Raw genomic sequence first — 18,658 nt, forward strand, 5'->3', positions numbered from 1 at the left:
AGGAACCATGAGGTTGCGGGTTCGATCCCTGCCCTTGCTCAGTGGGTTAACGATCCGGCGTTGCCGTGAGCTGTGGTGTAGGTTGCAGACGCGGCTCGGATCCCGCGTTGCTGTGGCTCTGGCGTAGGCCGGTGGCTACAGCTCCGATTCAACCCCTAGCCTGGGAACCTCCACATGCCGCAGGAGCGGCCCAAGAAATAGCACAAAATCAAAAAAAAAAAAAAAAAAAGAGCAGAGAGGCTAGAGTAGTCATCAGTGGTGCCTCTACTTCTCTTCCAGGAACTTTGACAGAAGGTGCACAGCCACCCACATGTGTTGACCATCCACTTGCCTCCCACCTTGCCCTGAGATGTAACCTCTAGTCTCATCAGTGGTGAGACAGCCACCATACATGTGTCAGAGAGAACGAAACCTCTTGTTTTGCCTGCTCCAGCACAGCTGGGATCTCTAGCTTGCACAGTCCAGTTTAGGGTTCCAGGTTATGCCATGAGTGGATCTCCGTGTGTAGTGGAGGCTCATGTCTAGGCACCTGGTAGATAAAGTAGCTGGTGAGGAACCAGAGAATGAACAGGTTGGAAGGGAACAGGTTCCACTGTGAGGAAATTGGGAGTAGTGTTGCTAACTAGTCACCACTCTTATTCACGTAGCACCAAGGCAGAGCAATTGCCCAAGGAGAGTGTGAAGCAAGCACTTTAAATGCAGGGCCCAGAGGCATGTGCCCAAATGCCACCCTAAAGGAAAAACTTGAAGGAAGATGGTGCATGGGCTGATGTTTCAAAGCTAAATGAATACATTAATTTTTGAAAATTTTAATCAGTGGGATTTATGCTTTCCAAAGAACATACACGATGGCTGACAGACTCCTACCTTGTAGACTGTAGGCAGACAGATCTCTTGAGTCCATGTCCCACTGGGGCATTCCTCCAATTGCACACATTTATCCTGGCACCAGCCACACTGTACAAAGGGAGGGGCAGAGAGGCACTGACTGCAGGACTGGAAATGTTCACAGCCCAAGCCGTTCAGCGGGATCTTGGTGATCTGCGAAGACAAGTGATGGAAAGAGCTTCCAGAGGGTTTTTTGGTTGCTTGTTAAATAAAAACTAAATATACCAAATATACATGTAAAGATAATTTTACAGAATGTGAAATATTTGTGCAAATCATGTAATATGCTTAATGATTAAAATAGAAAAACAAATCCCTTCCTTCCCTCTGCTCTTGGCATGTATGTGATAAAAGTTACCATTGCTGTCCAGTGAACATAAGAATTATCATGCAATGCTACGGGTTCTATTTAGTAGGGATATCTTGCTCTCTCTGAGACAATTTTAAAATAACAAGAGAGTATAATTTAAGTTGCTGGAAAACACATTTGAACCTCTGGGAAATTCTAAGCAAGTTTACACATCATTCTGGCATCAAGATGCACCTCCTTCTCTCGGAGAAAAGGGATTACTGGCCAGCATCAGATTCCAATGTACATTTTGGGATTTATCTGCCTGCTCTAGAATTCTGCCCTTAGGACTATAATTCTCATTCTGTGTGTTTGTTTGTCTCATTGAGAAATACAGGACACAAGGAGAAGTTCACATTATGAAGAGGACCTCCCATAGGTCCAATCTTCCCTGAGTAAAAATTTAACTTGACTTCAGAAGATCTCTGGAACACTCAGGAAAGAACTTGATAGAAGAGAGGTGAAGCCAGATGAAGAGAGAAATTAGAAAGGGCCACATGGGGAGTTCCCTTGTGGCTCAGTGGGTTAAGGAGCTGGCCTTGTCACTGCTGCAGTTTGGGTTGCTGCTGTGTTGTGAGTTCGGACCCTGGCTTGGCATTCCACATGCCCAGTGTGTGGCCCAAAAGGAAAAAAAAAAAAAAAGGAACAGGTGATGCTGGTTGTAAATATCCACTCAGGAGGAACCACATTCATGGAACCTCCCTGGGGAACAGGGCTTACCTTCTTCCCAGTGACTACCAGGGTATAGCCATTTTGGTTTAGTGGCTCCACGATCACTTCTGGAGATACAGGGTGGGAATCCAGGTGAAAATTCACGTGAGGGGTTGACAATCCTGGTCGAGAAACCACAACCTAAGAAACAAACCAGAAAACACCTTTAGTCCAGCATGCTCAGTTTAAATATACTGTCAGTGAAAAACCCTGGATGATAATGGTAATAACAGATTAGACAAGTTCCTGGGTGTTTGAGCCATAGGCCCAGCAGTTTATCTCACTGTAAATCATATAACATCTTCTAATCTCCTGCCTTGAAGGCAATTCATCTGACACCCCTCCCCAGGGACAGAGTTCCTCCTATGATTTTTGTTTGTTTTGTCTTTTTAGGGCCACACCCACGGCATATGGAGGTTCCCAGGCTAGGGGTCCAATCAGAGCTGTTGCTGCCAGCCTATACCAACAGCCACAGCAATGCTAGATCTGAGCCGCCTCTGTGACCTACACCACAGCTCACGGCAATGCCGGATCCTTAACCCACTGAGCGAGACCAGGGATCGAACCCACAACCTCATGGTTCCAAGTCAGATTCGTTTCCACTGTGCCATGATGGGAACTCCATCTCCAACGATTTTTTAATGATTTCTAGGGAAGGTGAGCTTCTAGTCCATCAGCCAGTACAGTCAGAGAAATCCTCACTATTGTATTGGAAACCGGAGGAGCCCAAATTTTCCCCAGCACAGAAAACCTCACTTATACTACAAGGATGCTGGATTATTTTTTAATCATCCTCCTGACCCTTTCCACTAGGCAGCTTCTCTTGACGTAATGGAAAGGGTACTGAGTGGGAGGCTGGAGACTTGGATCTGGTTTCAGCTTTACTACTCTTAAGCCATATTTATAGATCTTTGGAGGTCAAAACAGGCCTTCAGCTAACTTTGAAATTATGTGCTGTCATTTTTTATAAACCACTGTCCCATCGTACATTATTATTTTGATGATAAATAAAGTTCTGCTTCTTGGCCTGGCTTTATAATAAGGCCTGATGGTTTTAACAATGCCTTGGAAATGATTGGCGTCATTCTTGCTGTTAGGTATTTCTAATTTGGGATGGTTCTCAGCTATATCATTTCCATTTGCCCAGTTGCTAGAACCCAGTAATAATGAAGTCCAGATATAAAATCCAATTATTAGCTGAGATGAACGCTCAAACTATAGGCGAGTTTAGGAGCACTCAGAGGGACTCTCATTCTCAAATAAGCCAAAAGGTTGTATTTCCATGGGGGTGCAGAAGGCTGAGCATAGCTCTGGGCTTGAAATTGACTTTGTGAAATTGCCTAACTTCCAAATACCCTTTTATTTTTCAGTGAAGGTGTATTTATTTGCTGTGGGTTTGAAATCAAGTGGGCATCTGTGAGATTAGGATTAAATAACCACTCCTTCTATCTCAGCTTTCTTATCCACGAAATGGGAATGAACTGCTTAGTACTCTATTAAACATAGAACATACAAATGTTCTGGGCAACCAGTGGTAAGTTTTTTCCTTCAGCACAATAAAGGAGTTAAGTAGCTTGACACAAATTGGGGAGATTCCCAAAGTCCCTAATTTGCTCCTAGAGAGGGGATTGTTGATAGAGAACCACCAAACCCACAAAGAGCTATAAAAGTTACACATCATGATGTTTTTTCCTAACATTTGTTCTACCCCAAACACTTTAAAAACAACTCTATTAAGCAGGGTGGCTATATTTGCACAGAAGTTAAGTGATGGATCAAAGGTCATTTAGTCAGGATGGGAAAGGATGGAAACTACTGTTATTCCTAAATTTAGGGCCAAATAGTTTCTTGTGACTTTTGTAGGGAAAGTAAAAGGAAGTTCAATGACCAGTTCTACCTCCCTTTTGGTGCTGGTTACAAGCAGACTATCAGTTAGTCTGCTCTGTCTCATCCTGTGCTTTTCACCTCATTGGCGATTACTCATCCCTTTGAACATTCCTACAGATTTTTGCATTTTCTGTCTGTCTCTTCTGTACCTTCCATTCTATTCAGAATTGCTACATAATAGTCAACTCCTACTACTTTTTTCCCTTCTATCTTTTTGCTCTTTTTACTATCTTTTCCTTTATCTATAATAAGCAATCCCTTCTTAATTAATAGGTCATCATCTTTAACTTTATCAAATATCTGAAGCCCATCCAAACATTCATTTCCCAGAAAGGATTAACCTTTCTTTTCTCATAAAGCTCTTTGTATCTCTGGGATGTGGACAGAGTGATATGATGCATTCCCTGTTAAGACTTTTTGTCTGGAGAATACCATTTATGATGGTAATTGAGCTGGGCATTGTGCTGAGTGCTTTAAACAGATATTTTGTTTACTCACAATAATCCTACAGGGTCAGTATTATTATTTCCTATAAAGAAAATACGAAAATTTTAGCTAGAAAGTACAAGAGGCAGGTTTCCAAGGAGCTTTATCTCATGCCAGAATCTGTTTGCTTGACCTCTTCTTAAACACTCAACTGATATACCCTTGGAGAACCAGAGCAAATACCAATAAAAAACTTCACCTCAGAGCTCCCAAGAGCCACTTGTGAGTCAAAGCACTAAAACAAATTTCACAATATATTTGCCTTGCCAAACACTCCTTGTTTTAGTAATCTTGGCTGCACAAGTTAAGTGTGCCTAAGGAGAAAGATTCTGCACCTAGAGTTTTTGATGGCACAGAGGAAATGTTATTAGTACAGATGGCAGCCTCTACTTTTGATCAGGCGCTAGGATGAGTGTCGCTTGGTATAGGAAATGAGGTGAAGCAGAGAAGACAGGGAAGCTGTGTGGAAAAGTGAGATGACTTCTTGGAGTTTTAAGAAGTTGTATCAAAGACGCAAATATCTTTTTAGCTGACCGTTAGCCCTTTCTCTGGAGGGATACCTATTTGCTATAAAATGCCAAGAATGCCTTTCTATCATTAATTCCTCACTTTCTCTTATTGCAAGAATTCTAAATAATTGAGTAACCACTTTCACTCTCAAAATACCCCTGAGTCAATGTTTGCAAGTTCCTTTTTGTTGTTACGGAGATATTTCTAAGGACAACAGAATCTAGCATTTAAATTTATTTCTTATGATAAATCACCTGGCAGCCTTAGGACAATCATTAAGGAACAGAACTGAGTTTCTACTGTGTTGACCTCTAATCCTTAGTATTTAGATCTCAAAATCTTTTCTTTAATGTTTCTGAAATTGTAAGACTAATATGTTTTAGGGTGAGGAAGTAGGGAGGAATCTGAATTCACTCAATTGTTGTAGCTATAATCTCAAATTATCTGGGAGAGGATATGGGCAAGAAATACATGCACAAATAAAATAAAACCTTGTAACTAGGGCCCTGAATTCATGACCCTGAACAAAGTAATTTTGTGCAATATATCTATAAATACATCATGGCCAGACCTCTTCACCTCACGCATAGAATTTTATTTTTGATTAAACTGTTTTAGAATTTAACTTTATGAAGGATGAATATAATTAAATACGAGATTTTATTTCTCACATAGCATGTGGTTTTCTCCCCATTTTTAAAAATTAGACAATCCAGTGGTTTTTTATGTATACTCACAGATTTGTGCAACCATTACAACTAATTTTGGAATATTTTTATCACTTCAAACAGAAACCTCACACCCCTTTGCCATCATCCACTCCAGACCCTCATACCTTCTAATTCCTGGCAACCATTAATCTACTTTCTACCTTTACAGATTTTTCTATTATGGACATTTCATATAAATGGAATCCTGAAATACGGGGTTTTTGTGACTGGCTTCTTTTGCTTAGCATGTTTTTAAGATTCACCCATGTTAGAAAGTGTATCAGTACTTCACTCCTTTTTATTGTCAAATAATATTCTTTTGTATGACTATACTATATTTTATTTATCAATTTATCAGTGGATAAATGTTTGAGTGGTTTCTACTTTTTCGCTATTGTGGATAATACCGCTATGAACATCTAAGTATAACTTTTGGTGAGAACATATATTTCCACTTCTCTTCGGTATATACCTAAGAGTGGAATTGTTATGTCTTATGGTAACTCTGTTTAACTTTTTGAGGAACTGCCAGACCATTTTCTATAGGGGCTGCACAATTCTAATTCCAGTTAGCAATGTACGAGGGTTCCTATTTCTCTGCATCCTTATTGACATTTGTTATTTTCCATTTTCGTGATTATTGCTATCCTAGTAGGTGTGAAGTAGTACTTCATTGTGGCTTTGGTTTGGTTCTCTGCCAAAAGTTTCCTTAAATGAAGTAAAAGACAAGTTTACTTCTGGAAGTTCACAGCCTTCCATCCATTCCTCCTGCCTGAGACTGATACTTGGGCATCACCTGCTCAGCCTCCCAACCAGTGCCCTGATGAACATATGTCATGGTCAGACTAGACTTTTGTAAAACAGGGATCTAGAGAGGCTGGAGGTGGGGGAGATATAGAAGGAACAACAATGGATTCTCACTAGGAGAATCAGAATGGGAGATACAGCGCCTTCTCCAGGTGTTACTTTACTTTGAAGATTAAAGTGAATTTTCCTTTTATAAAAAATATGCATTCTGTTTCTAGGCAAATAGAATGGAACCTTTGATATCGTCTAGATTGATTTCTAATTTAAAAGTTAAGAAAAATAGAAATTTATTTTAAGGAATAAGGAAAACTTTGTTTTAAATGAAAGGTGAGGCAAATTATTAGTTTGAGATTCCTTGAGAAAAAACAGGAATTGAGAGAAGAAAATGTGAATAAAGGTGACAACATCATTACTAAATAAACTGGTTTATAACTGCATGTGACCTTACAGGTCCAGGGAGTGAGTCTGCTTTCTCGGTAGTTCCTGATACATACAGATACACTATAGCAGGCCCGAAAGGCATATTTCTTGTTTAGATATAGCAATAAACTGAAATAAGAAGCAACTTAAGCCTTGATGGAGGGATTTTTTTTTTAATGTTTCAGATATTTAGACAATCTTCAAGAATTTAATTTGCATTTTCAGGGTACGACTTTTGATGCCTCTTGCTTATTGCTTGGTGCAATAAACTGTGTCCCTGCAAAATTCATATGTTGAAATCCTAATTCCCAATGTGATTAATCCCCAGTGTGATGGTTTCAGGAAATGAGGCCTTTGGGAGCTGATTAGATCAGGAGGGTGAAGCTCTCATGAATGAGATTAGTGCCCTATAAATGGGATCTCAGAGAACTTGCCCTCTTTCTACTATGTGAGGACACAGCAAGATGATGGCAACCTATGGACTAGGAGGCAGGCCTTTACCAGACACCAGATCTGCTGGCACCTTGATCTTGGACTTCCCAGCTTCCAGAACTGTGAGAAATATATATATTTTTTCTTTTTAGGGCTGTACCTGCAGCATAGGGAAGTTCCCAGGCTAGGGATGGAAGCTGAGCTGCAGCTGCTGGCCTACACCACAGCCACAACAATACTGGATCTGAACTTCATCTGTGGCCTATGTTGCAGCTTGAGGCAACACTGGGTCTTTAATGCACTGATTGAACCTGTATCCTCATGGACACTAGTTGGATTCTTAACCTGCAGAGCCACAATAGGAACTCCAAAATGTTGTTTTTTTTTTAAGCCACCTAGACTATGGTAATTTGTTAGTGGCCCAAACAGAATAAAACACCAGCCATAGGTTTATATCTTAAATATGTGAGAGAAATTGGTATTTGTTTAGAAAGAAATCACATATGAAGAGTTTTGTTTCAACCAAGAATATAAATAGTTTTCTGGGATAGAAAAAAATGAAACATAATAAGTATATTGGTGCTGACAATTCAAAATTAGAAGTAGTGAGACAAAGTACCAGGTGGCAAAAGTTGAATTAAATTAAACTTTACTCTGTTCTTTCACTCTTTCTGGTAAATGGGCATAAGTCCTTCTATATCAGCTTGACACTACAAAGGCCAGGAATGTACAAAAAGTGAAACAATTTTCTTTACTATTCCAATACTGTTATGTATGAGAGTTTCAACTTTTTGAAATGAGTCAAGTTGAGTTGAGATGAGTCAATAACAAGACCTTTGTAAAAAATTTCAAAGAGACCTTTGCAAAAAATTTCAAGTATCTAAAAACAAAATAAGCTAGCAAATTTGTAAAAATTTTAAAAATCTTATACTTTTAAGTCAATATTCCAAATATAATGACTGCAGTATATTTGATACAGTGTATCTGCCTGAATTTTGAAAAAACTATTGATAAATATATTTCATGTTTTAAAATGTCTCTCCATTTTTTCAAATAAGCACCCAAACATGAAATTCCAGTTATCCCTGCTACCAAAAAATAAAACAAAAACTTAGCATCTTCTCATGGTTTCAAATACTCACGATGTTTTAGATTTCTATGCCTAAAACCGTTTATAAGAAATATGTATTTCAAGAACATGCATTAATTTATTATAGGAGACTATATATGAACTGGGCTTAATTTTTTTGTTATTGGCATAACTCTGAAATTATTATTTACAATACATTCTTTTTCACATAAAAGCAATTTCAGAACCCATGATGTATATTTTCTTCTAAAGAAATATACCAAAGCTGCCATTCTTTAGGAAATATAACTAACTTGATATACGCCTTTAAAAAAAGGCAGATGGTATTTTTATCTGAGTATTTTATAAAAGAGACAGATAAACTAGTAATCCCCGAAGAGAAATATTCAAGTTCAAGCTTCATTTGGCTGTTTCCTCCGACACTGATGAATTGATGATCGTGTCTACATTCTCCAAAACAGCAGTAATTCCAAATATAATGTATGCTGCAGGCTTCCAACACAGAGTTGGCATACCATGATGGTGGCACAGGAACTGAAGAAATTTGGAGACAGGAGGTCAGTAGATGGACTGATTCTTCTTACTGGAAGTGAGTAATTATTCTCAAGTTCACTGATTACTAACGGAAGTAGTGGTCAAAGTAATGATCATCTAAGGATATCTTTTCAGGAGATCCCTTCCTCTTGAAGTTTCTTGCTTAAGAACAACTGGTCCAGTTAAGAGGCACAAGAGAAAAGGGGTTATGGGTGGTAAAAGCACCAGGGAATTAGGAGAGGGATGGGAGAAGAGCAAGGATGATGCCAAAGAAGCTAATGATATCTGTGATAGCACTCAGGCAATGGCCAATGTAAATAGACAAGGTAGCTGCCCCATGACTGTAGAGCTGAGTTTAAGACAAATCTTGAAAGTGCCTCCCAACCCCCATTCCACCCCCACCTACTCACTCTCCCTGGCCTGACAGTCATGCACAAATATTTTAATAGCAATGCCTTGCATCTAGAGATTAAAGGCCTTATATAAGTGCTGTTAAAAAAAAAATCAAGCAAGTATTGTTTTTGGATGTAGATTAGACGAGGAGCTCAGGAGGGGAGATGTAGGCAATCCCTGTGATTAGTCCTGTGATCTTCATGAGTATCCTGCTTCCCCCTCCCAAGTAGTCCTGCACACTGAGCCCATGTTCCCCAGCCTTACTCTCCTCTACATCCCCTCCCCCTCCAAATTTTGTAAGAAGGAGCATTCTTACTATTTATTTATACTATCTCAAACACTGCTTATCATATTATTCTACTTCAAAGCACCCCAAGAGAGTGATCACATAAATAAAAACTGTTTTTCGAATCTATGTCTTTATTGACATGGCTCTACAGATAGACTTGAATACATGTACCCATCAGTGTATTTAGACAGAGCTGCACCCGTATGAGATGTTACACGTTTAAATGTTAGAAACATGTCAAAAATGTCTTCTCTTCCATACATATAATATTGTTAGCTAAACAATATAATTCTTTCTAATCAAATAACCACTGTGAAATACCTGATTCACTTTGCACCCAACAGCTGGGGCTGAAGCTTGTATTCCCAGCCAGAGCTGAATATAAGCACAATAGGAGAGGCAGAAACAGCTGCAAACTCTTGGGAGAAAACATTTGCAAAGTAATTTTGCCTTTAGGCTTCAGGGTAGGAAGGAAGTAAAATCATTTTTCTGTTCCTTTTCAAGTATGGCAGCTGTCTTTGGGAAAAAAAAATTATGTCCATTCTATTTTGTAACAGAAACTTCACAGCATTATTAAAACCTGGGTTGTGGAAACTTAGGCTTGGCCACAGATTTAGCACTTCAGTGCAGTCAAAACATTTACAAAATTTGGTAGGTTACTGCTCAGATAGATTAAGCTGGATGATCCCCAAGTTTCTGCTGCACTCCTAAGTCTGCCTCCAGCATTATTTGCTATAAACAAACTGGATTTCAGTGATGTTCATTCTTTGATCCTTCAAATGGTTTGGGTTTATTTACATAAAATTGTACTGAATGGAATTCTCTTGGGCAAGTGTCAGAGAAATAGATTCTCCCTCCGTGGTTCTCAGTAGCTCTTTGTCTTTTAAGTCTTTGTCTCCTCAACTCTTGGTATCAGGTACATGTTTTTGTCTCCCATATGAAAATTTTAGCTCCTCAGAGTCAGGTTCTGTGTCACTGTTTCCTTTGTTTGACTTATCTGCCTAGTAAAGCAAAATTATTACGTTCCTGATATATATTTGATGAATTATGAGCCACTTGGTTTTAAAAAAATTTAGGGATATCAGTGCTTTTCATAAAACAAATATCTACTTATATATTTATTTTCATCTTTGGTGTTATGGATGCACAGGTATATGTTTTGAAAATGCTAGGAGACAGGAATAAAACATTTACCACAGCATTTCTATTATAATGAGACTGATGTATATTGTTAACATATCACTTGGGTTGTGCAATCTGTCACACAGCAGAATTTACTCAGTTATTAAAGCAATTTATCTAAAAATGAAATTTTATTAGAACTTTAAAATCTGGAAATAGTCCAGAAACCTTATGATTTAAAAAAGTGTCAGAACTAAAGTGACTATAAAAAGCTTACTAATATGAAACTGGATTGGCAAAGTAATAGACAAGAAAAAAAGAAGGAGTTCCCGTCGTGGCGCAGTGGTTAACGAATTCGACTAGGAACAATGAGGTTGCGGGTTCCGGGCCCTGCCCTTGCTCAGTGCGTTAACGATCCGGCGTTGCCATGAGCTGTGGTTGCTGTGGCTCTGGCGTAGGCCGGTGGCTGCAGCTCCGATTAGACCCCTAGCCTGGGAACCTCCATATGCAGTGGGAGCGCCCAAGAAATAGCAAAAAAAAAAAGAAAAGCAGAAAAAAGATAAAGGGAAGCAAAGCAATACAGTGAACAGAGTAGGAATGCAATAGATGCTCACTTCTCTCAACTTCATATTTTTTTTGAATTCTGTAGAATAATACCAATGTAAACTAAAAACACATGTAAACACCACATTATATGACATGTTTTACAAGGGTAATAGATATGACTGTATTTCAAATACGTTAGCCTGCTTGTGTGCAGGGCATCTCTCCTGCACATTCTGAGAAGTTGAGGACAGAATTAAATGGTCTGAAGTGTGTAAATAACAACACTGGGCCGGTAGAGAGGGAAAGGGGAGAAAAAGAGTAGTTAAGTGTGAGCAGTGGGAGGAGGGGAAACTAAGTGTGGGACCATCTAGACAACGGGATCTATGTGATTCATTTTGAGGTGAGAATGCTTTATTTGCATGTTTTATGACTTTGAAAAAATTCTACCAGGTCCACTAGTACAAGAAAAACATGATGTAAACAAAATATTGCAATGATCAGTATCTGACTCCTATAAAGACAGCAGTCGTTTTAAAAAATATGTTTTGTTAAAGAATACAGGTAGAGAATGTACGATGAACAAGTCATAGGAAAGCATCATCATCCTAATGTTTACTAGAAGTCATTGTCTGACTAGGATGTTAATTACGTCAGATGATTAAGAAATAAACATTCTCTTTAAAAGAAATTTCTAGTCTTTGTGGAAAGTCAACATTTCCATAGCTACCACTGTCATTATGCATTAACCAAGAATCTATTAATGAACTCATTTTGAAAGCACTACCAATAACTATTAAAGCAGTAAAACAGACTCAATACAAGAGCATTTTAATTTCTGCAAAGTGCCAGGGTTCCTGTATCTAGGAAGCACTTTAACTGCAAGTTTGAAATGTGAACTTTCATTGTATGGAAATACTGTTGCTATCCATTAAAAGCATTTCTTAACAAAATCCAGATCTTTTCCCCCCCAGTGTTTGCACTTCTTTGTGTCTGACCCCATCATTTTGCAGAATCAGGAGAGCTGGAGTTACAATGGGATTTTGATGATAACGTCCCTTCCTAACTCCTGCCAATATTTCTCAATGATGTGAATGTTTCTTCTCATGGAGACGCACAGTTCACACAATAGCTTTCCTTTGATCTGTGGCTTCCCTTGAAATAGGAAAACATCGCCTGGAAGTGCTTTGTTTCATTTTATTTTTCCAATCATGTGATAGAAATCATGAATAGAAAAAAAAAAAAAAACCCACCACCAAACCATTCCAGGCAAGAAAACTAAAGCAACCACATTTAAACTGAATGCTTTGAGAATTTAACAAAAATAGGCCATGCACTTCATAAAAAGGGGATCAGACTTCATTGTTTTGCTTTCAGTCTGTGTGTCTAGCTTCTACTGTGATTTTCACTTGACAGTATTTGCAAACCCCTTACTGCAAAAACAAGCAAATTAACTGTGTAACACTGGACAAAGCAGACCCAGCCATTCTCAGAAAGTATGTACCTGCATGAATCGACCCTCTGACGTCCCGAGGTTAGCGATGGTGAGGTCTCCTTTAATGAAGGTGGATATGGATGTTAAGAGGACTTGGTTGAACTGGCCCATGAATAAGTCAATTCGCTGCAAAGCTGTGGTAAACTCTGTTCGATATTCATCACTGCGCACTTCACAGCCTGATGAATTTCTCAAAAGTGTCTGGAATAAAATATGATCATAGAATTAATGTGAATCCAGATGTGAGCAAGATGTTAAGAAACTTTTTGGTGTGTCTTTTCAGAGCTTGGAAGGGGATAGAAAGGAGAATCATGCAAATAGACAAATAGCCCCAGAGAGGCAGAAACAATTCTAGTGACCTAAATGACTCCAGTACTGATAGGTGCTGTTGTGTACATGTGGACTCTAACTTCAGGGGCAAATCTTACCATTACAGTTTGTACCATGGTTTGATATGTACGTACATAAAAATGGAACTTAGCTGGTGTCAGTAAAAGAAAAACAAAACTATGAATGTCTCAGCCCTGGATATAAAAGTAATGCTTCTAGCAGGCAAGCCCAATGAAATGAATTGCAGCTAGAATAATCATAAATGTTAGACTCACACTGGGACATTATATTTTAAAATTTGTGTCGTTGTGCATTTGTGTGCCCTGGGGTGGCAGGGAGTAATGCTTGACAGATAGCCCATGGGGAGGCAGCAGTGCATGGACCCAGACCCAGGTGCCTGGATCAAATCCTGGGCCCTAATGGTTATTTGTTTTATGTAATTTCTCTAATCTCTCTGTGTTTGTGAAATTCATGTTATCTCTATTTAGTTCCCCTATTTGTAAAGTTGAGAGAATTACAGAAATGTACCTGCCTTACAGAGCTATTTTAAAGATTAAATAAGCTAGCTTATAGAAATCTCTTACAATAGAACCCAGTACACAGAGAACACAGAGTATTTGTCCTCATTATGGTGAAAAGCTTAAAAAATGTAAGTGTTGTACATCAAATGCCTTAATAACCAGGTTACAAAAAGACAATTACCACCCAATGAAGTATTTATCTTTTAGCTTTAACTTCAAATGAAAAGATTTAAAAAATATTGTTCACTAATACATGACAATTAAGCACTGTGGATTCCTCCCTTCATCTTGGCATTTCAGTCTCCTGGTTCTCCTTCTACTGCTTCTCAGACTGTAACATCTGTCGCCTTTGAAGGACCATCCATGTTTGCCCATCAATATTAGGGTTTCTCAAGGTTCCATCCTAGGGCTGTTCTTCTGCTCACTCTTCATCCTCTCTCCCAAGTACATCTCAGTTTTTTTCTGTGATGTCTATTACTATTTAGTTGACACACACATTTGTACCTCCAGGCTACTTTGCTTCTCTGAGCTGACTGTGCATTTATCAAACGGCCTATGAAATCTGTACTCAGATCTCTCAAAGACCTCAGGCTCAACATGACCTAAGTGGAAACCAAATCACTTAGTAAATTAATTATGGGTAGATACAGAATGAATGTGAAGATATGAACCAATATTATTAAAGCTCTTTTTTCTTTTTTTGGAATGGGGGTAGTTTAAGAGTTTATGAGGGACAAATGGAGTGAGCAGCTCCTCACAAGATAATTGCAAATTGGAAAGTTTGGGGCAGATAATGGGGGTGGGGGCAAGAAGATGTATAAGGAAAACAAGTCTAACTTTGAAGAAAAAGAGAGGAGCTCATTTTTACACATCTTTGTGTGTAGTTACAAATCCAGGAAAATGACTTGAAGATTTGAGATTTTCTATTATTGTTCTACTATATTTGTAATAGTCAGAAAGTCATTAGCGTATATTTCAAACCAACTTAGTATTTAAGAACAAACTGAAATAAAAAATTGTTATCCTTATGTAAAATAACTTTACTCCTTAATGTCAAACTTCTGTCAGATAGAATGCAAAGTTCTTATATCTATTAACTTTTATGGTTAAATGTTACTTAAAAAGCTGTTTTATATAGCAACAATTACTTCTTCATTTTAAATGGTGAGATGTTAGCTAACAGATAGTCTCTGAGATGCTAAACCCACTGACATAATAATATGTTCTAGTTCCAGACATTTTTTGATATATTAATGAGTGCTATTTCACTATTTAATTAGAAGATTTTCTTTGCTAAAGTGCTATGGATTGCTTTGAGGAGTAGCAGATAACTGAGATGTACCATCAATTCAATAGTAACCAATTAACTGGTAATTAAATTTCCATTGGTGATCAATCATCCATTTCGCAGAGAGATACAGAACTAGGGAAGCTTCTTAAATGAGAAAAGGCCAGTTTTAAATCAAAGGCCTTCTCAAGTGTTCCATTATAGTGGTGGCTGCTCTTCAGAGTCAGCTGCTGTGATTTTGTTTCTTGCTTATTTTTACCTTTTTTTTTTCAGTCTTTTTAGGTCTGCACCTGCAGCATATGGAAGTTCCCAGGCTAGCTGTAGCTGCTGGCCCATACCACAGCCACAGCAACGCAGGATCTGAGCTATGTCTGTGACCTACACCACAGCTTACAGCAACACCGGATCCTTAATCCACTGAGCAAGGCCAGAGATCGAACCTGAGTCCTCATGGATACTAGTCAGATTCATTACCGCTGAGCTACAACAGAAACTCCCTTTTTTTCTATATCTAGGTGGCTTTCTGGGAACTTTAAAGCCTGAGATTTGACCTGGGGTTCAGTGCTGGTGGAGATATGATGAATTCATCAGGATATAAAACAGTTTGCCACATACGGAGAAGACAGGTAAGCTATAAACTAGTAGCAGCCTACTATCAAGAAGAGGCCAGAAATTGTCTCATTCATCTTTTATTCCCACTGTGTATCATGCCTAGCACACAGTAGGTATTTAACCACAGACTGCTGAAATATCAATGCATTTGCAAAGTAACCCAGGGATAAAGCCCATCTGCCTACCCAGCTTGCTTTGTGGTCTGCCTTGCTGAATGGAGGAGCTGGAGAATGGAGGTGAGATGCATTTCAAAGTGCATGGAAACCTGCAGGAACTTGCTGATCTTTTCTAAATGGAGAAAGAGCAACAGGACCAGACCTTTAGCTTCTATGTGTCTGTTTTCTCACCTGCAAGACTTAATAAATGTAGAACTCTGCATCAGTTATGTAAATACTGCATACTTCAAGGCTTCTCTTTGAGGAAATAGTAAGGTCTCTAAATGGTACTTCCTTAAGGACTGACAGGATTTAGTTAAGTCTCTATTTCCCTCCTAAATAAATTCCAAAGTTTAGAAACACTGAACAATGTTGAAATAGGATCTACGGAACTCCCTGATCTTGAAAAATTGTGCAATTCGGAGCCCCAGATCAAACATCTTGTCAGGTTCAAGTGACATTCAAATTTCATAAGACAGGGACCCAAACTTTTTCCTTTTTCATTTTCTCCACAGCTGAGATCACCAGGAGAGGGGTAGAGGCACTAGTTTCTAGGAAAAAGTAACATTCCAGTCAGTGTTCACTTCAGGAGAGGGGACTACTCCTTGTCTCTTCCCTCTGAGAATCCTGATAAATTTGACACCTGGGGTCAGGGTGGTAGGAACTGGCTTACAGAGCCGCATGTTGTCTTTAAGCTTGAATAGTAGAATTTAACTATTTTAGGAAGCCTTGATTTAAGCTCTTAGCATTGCAAAGATAAAGCACTGTGTAAATACAATGAAACAACCATCTGATTCACTGTGTCCCTTACACATAATGAGTGAAAGTGTTTGTTGCTCATTTGTGCAGGGAAGATAGAATGACTTATTCTCACTTTACACACAGTTCCTGGGTGTGACATTTGGGGTGGGATTGGATCCAGCTGGAGAACAACTGTAGACCCCTGCCAGGAGTCTCCTTGCCACTCATGTTTCTCTCTCTCTTTTTTTTTTTTTTCTTTTTCGGGCCAACCCTTTGGCATATGGAGGTTCCCAGGCTAGGGATCACATGGGAGCTATAGCTGCAGGGCTACACCATGGCCACAGCAACGTGGGATCCGAACTGCATCTGCGATCTACACCACGGCTCACAGCAACACTGCATCCTTAACTGATCGAGGCCAGGGATTGAACCTGCATCCTCATGGATGCTAATCAAATTCATTTTCGCTGAGCCACAACAGAAGCTCCCACTCACGCTTCTCTTAAAGCCAGGAAGTCTTGTGCTTTGGGGTAAAACTGAACATAGGTGGTTGAAAGCTGTTCTCTAGTACAACACCTGTTTTGGGGGGGCACTGTAGAAGAGTCTACAGAGAAAGTTTCACCCCAGTACCATTTAAGGAGACAGACTAATGCTTTCCCTTTGTTAACAAAGGGAGGAAGAAGGAGGAAGGAAAGGAGGGAGGAAATCTTTACCCTGTACCTACATTCTCCAGGCACTGAGTTGGGTATTTTCATGTACAAGCCCTGTGAGGTTTCACCACACTGAGTTTCAGGAGAAGGAGACCCAGGGCAGCCAAGAGTGGCAGCCACAAGTTCATACTGGAACAGGCATTCAAATTTAATTCTCTCTGATTCTCAGGCTCATGAATTGCTTTTGCTACTGCTTACTACTCTGGGCAAAGTTCCAAGAATTGCACAATTACAGAAATGGAAAGGGCCTTAGAGACCATTTTACTCCAGCCTCTCATTTTGTGTGTAAGAAACTGAGAGTCAGGGAAGTTGTAACTCTCAGAGAGTTGGAATCACTTAACAAAAGTTATCATTTAACATGTGAACCCACAACTCTTCCAAGTAGGAAATGTAGATTTACCTTTGATTCCTTTCCTGAGAGAAAGGTTGGAATTAATCATTATTTTCTGGACCATGGCATAGAGATAACTACTAGCATTTTGGGCTGTCCTAATCAGTGTGACTCTCAAATCTACCTCTTTGTCACCTATTTTGGTTAACAAACATTATAGTTTTTCTATTTTGGTAACTTTGACTTTCAATCATCACCAACTCCTCTTTCTCTAATATCTCTCACATCCAGCAGTTGCTTAGTCTGACTAAACTCTTTCCGCAGTATCTCTCCTTTGCAGCCCTCCAGCCACCCCTGTACCTCTGCCCCAGGCTAGGTGTTCCTCACTGGCTTTCATGTCTCTCATTTTATCTGCCTGGCTCTCTTCTAAAGTCCATGGTAGAAAATTAGCATTTTTTTTTCATACACACACAATACATACATATATATAGTACACTATTCTTTTATATACATGAATATACCATTATAAAATTTAAAAGAAAACAATGAATAAATGGAAAGTAAGAAAGTGGAGAGAGTCTATTAAGCACTCTCCCAACCCCAACTTCTTTTTTTTTTTTTTTGTCTTTTGTCTTTTTGTTGTTGTTGTTGTTGTTGCTATTTCTTGGGCCGCTCCCGTGGTATATGGAGGTTCCCAGGCTAGGGGTTGAATCGGAGCTGTAGCCACCGGCCTACGCCAGAGCCACAGCAACGCAGGATCCGAGCCGCGTCTGCAACCTACACCACAGCTCACGGCAACGCCGGATCGTTAACCCACTGAGCAAGGGCAGGGACCGAACCCGCAACCTCATGGTTCCTAGTCGGATTCGTTAACCATTGCGCCACGACAGGAACTCCCAACCCCAACTTCTTGATGCCCTAAACAGCTTTGAGAAACCTGGCTTTTCTCAGCTCACAGGAGCTCACGATAATGATGTTCATTAAGATCTTTATGGTGGAGTACAGTTTTCAAAGTCCATTATCTCATCTGATCCTGTCAGCAAGGATCAGATGTGAGTTGGTTTTGTTATGATTATCCTATTTCTATAGATGAAGAAATTGAGATTTCAAGGGCTGTCAGTAAGAATCAAGTTGTTGATTTCAAATCCTGGGTTCCTTATACTGCACCACACTACTTATTTGTAAGCTCCTACAGTATTTCTGAGGGTAATCCACACTCTAGGGATAATCTAAGGACCTGGGAGGAAAGAAAAATGAGCATGCCTACAGCACAGGACTGGTTCTACCCCAGCAAGGATCTGATG

The 18,658-nt window shown here is 39.3% G+C and overlaps 1 protein-coding gene across 1 annotated transcript in view; it reads right to left on the reverse strand.

Moving 5' to 3' along the window:
* Positions 1-18,658, reverse strand: part of MET (MET proto-oncogene, receptor tyrosine kinase) — a 115,727-nt gene that overhangs the window by 46,516 nt on the left and 50,553 nt on the right. Inside the window, exons 3-5 of the mRNA XM_047763212.1 lie at positions 12,676-12,867; positions 1,958-2,089; positions 868-1,041 (exon numbers count right to left, since the gene is read on the reverse strand). Coding sequence (XP_047619168.1) covers positions 868-1,041; positions 1,958-2,089; positions 12,676-12,867 — 498 coding nt within the window. The remainder of the gene's footprint in view (positions 1-867; positions 1,042-1,957; positions 2,090-12,675; positions 12,868-18,658) is intronic.

Source organism: Phacochoerus africanus, chromosome 16, assembly GCF_016906955.1.
Source record: "Phacochoerus africanus isolate WHEZ1 chromosome 16, ROS_Pafr_v1, whole genome shotgun sequence".
Classification (NCBI taxonomy): domain Eukaryota; kingdom Metazoa; phylum Chordata; class Mammalia; order Artiodactyla; family Suidae; genus Phacochoerus; species Phacochoerus africanus.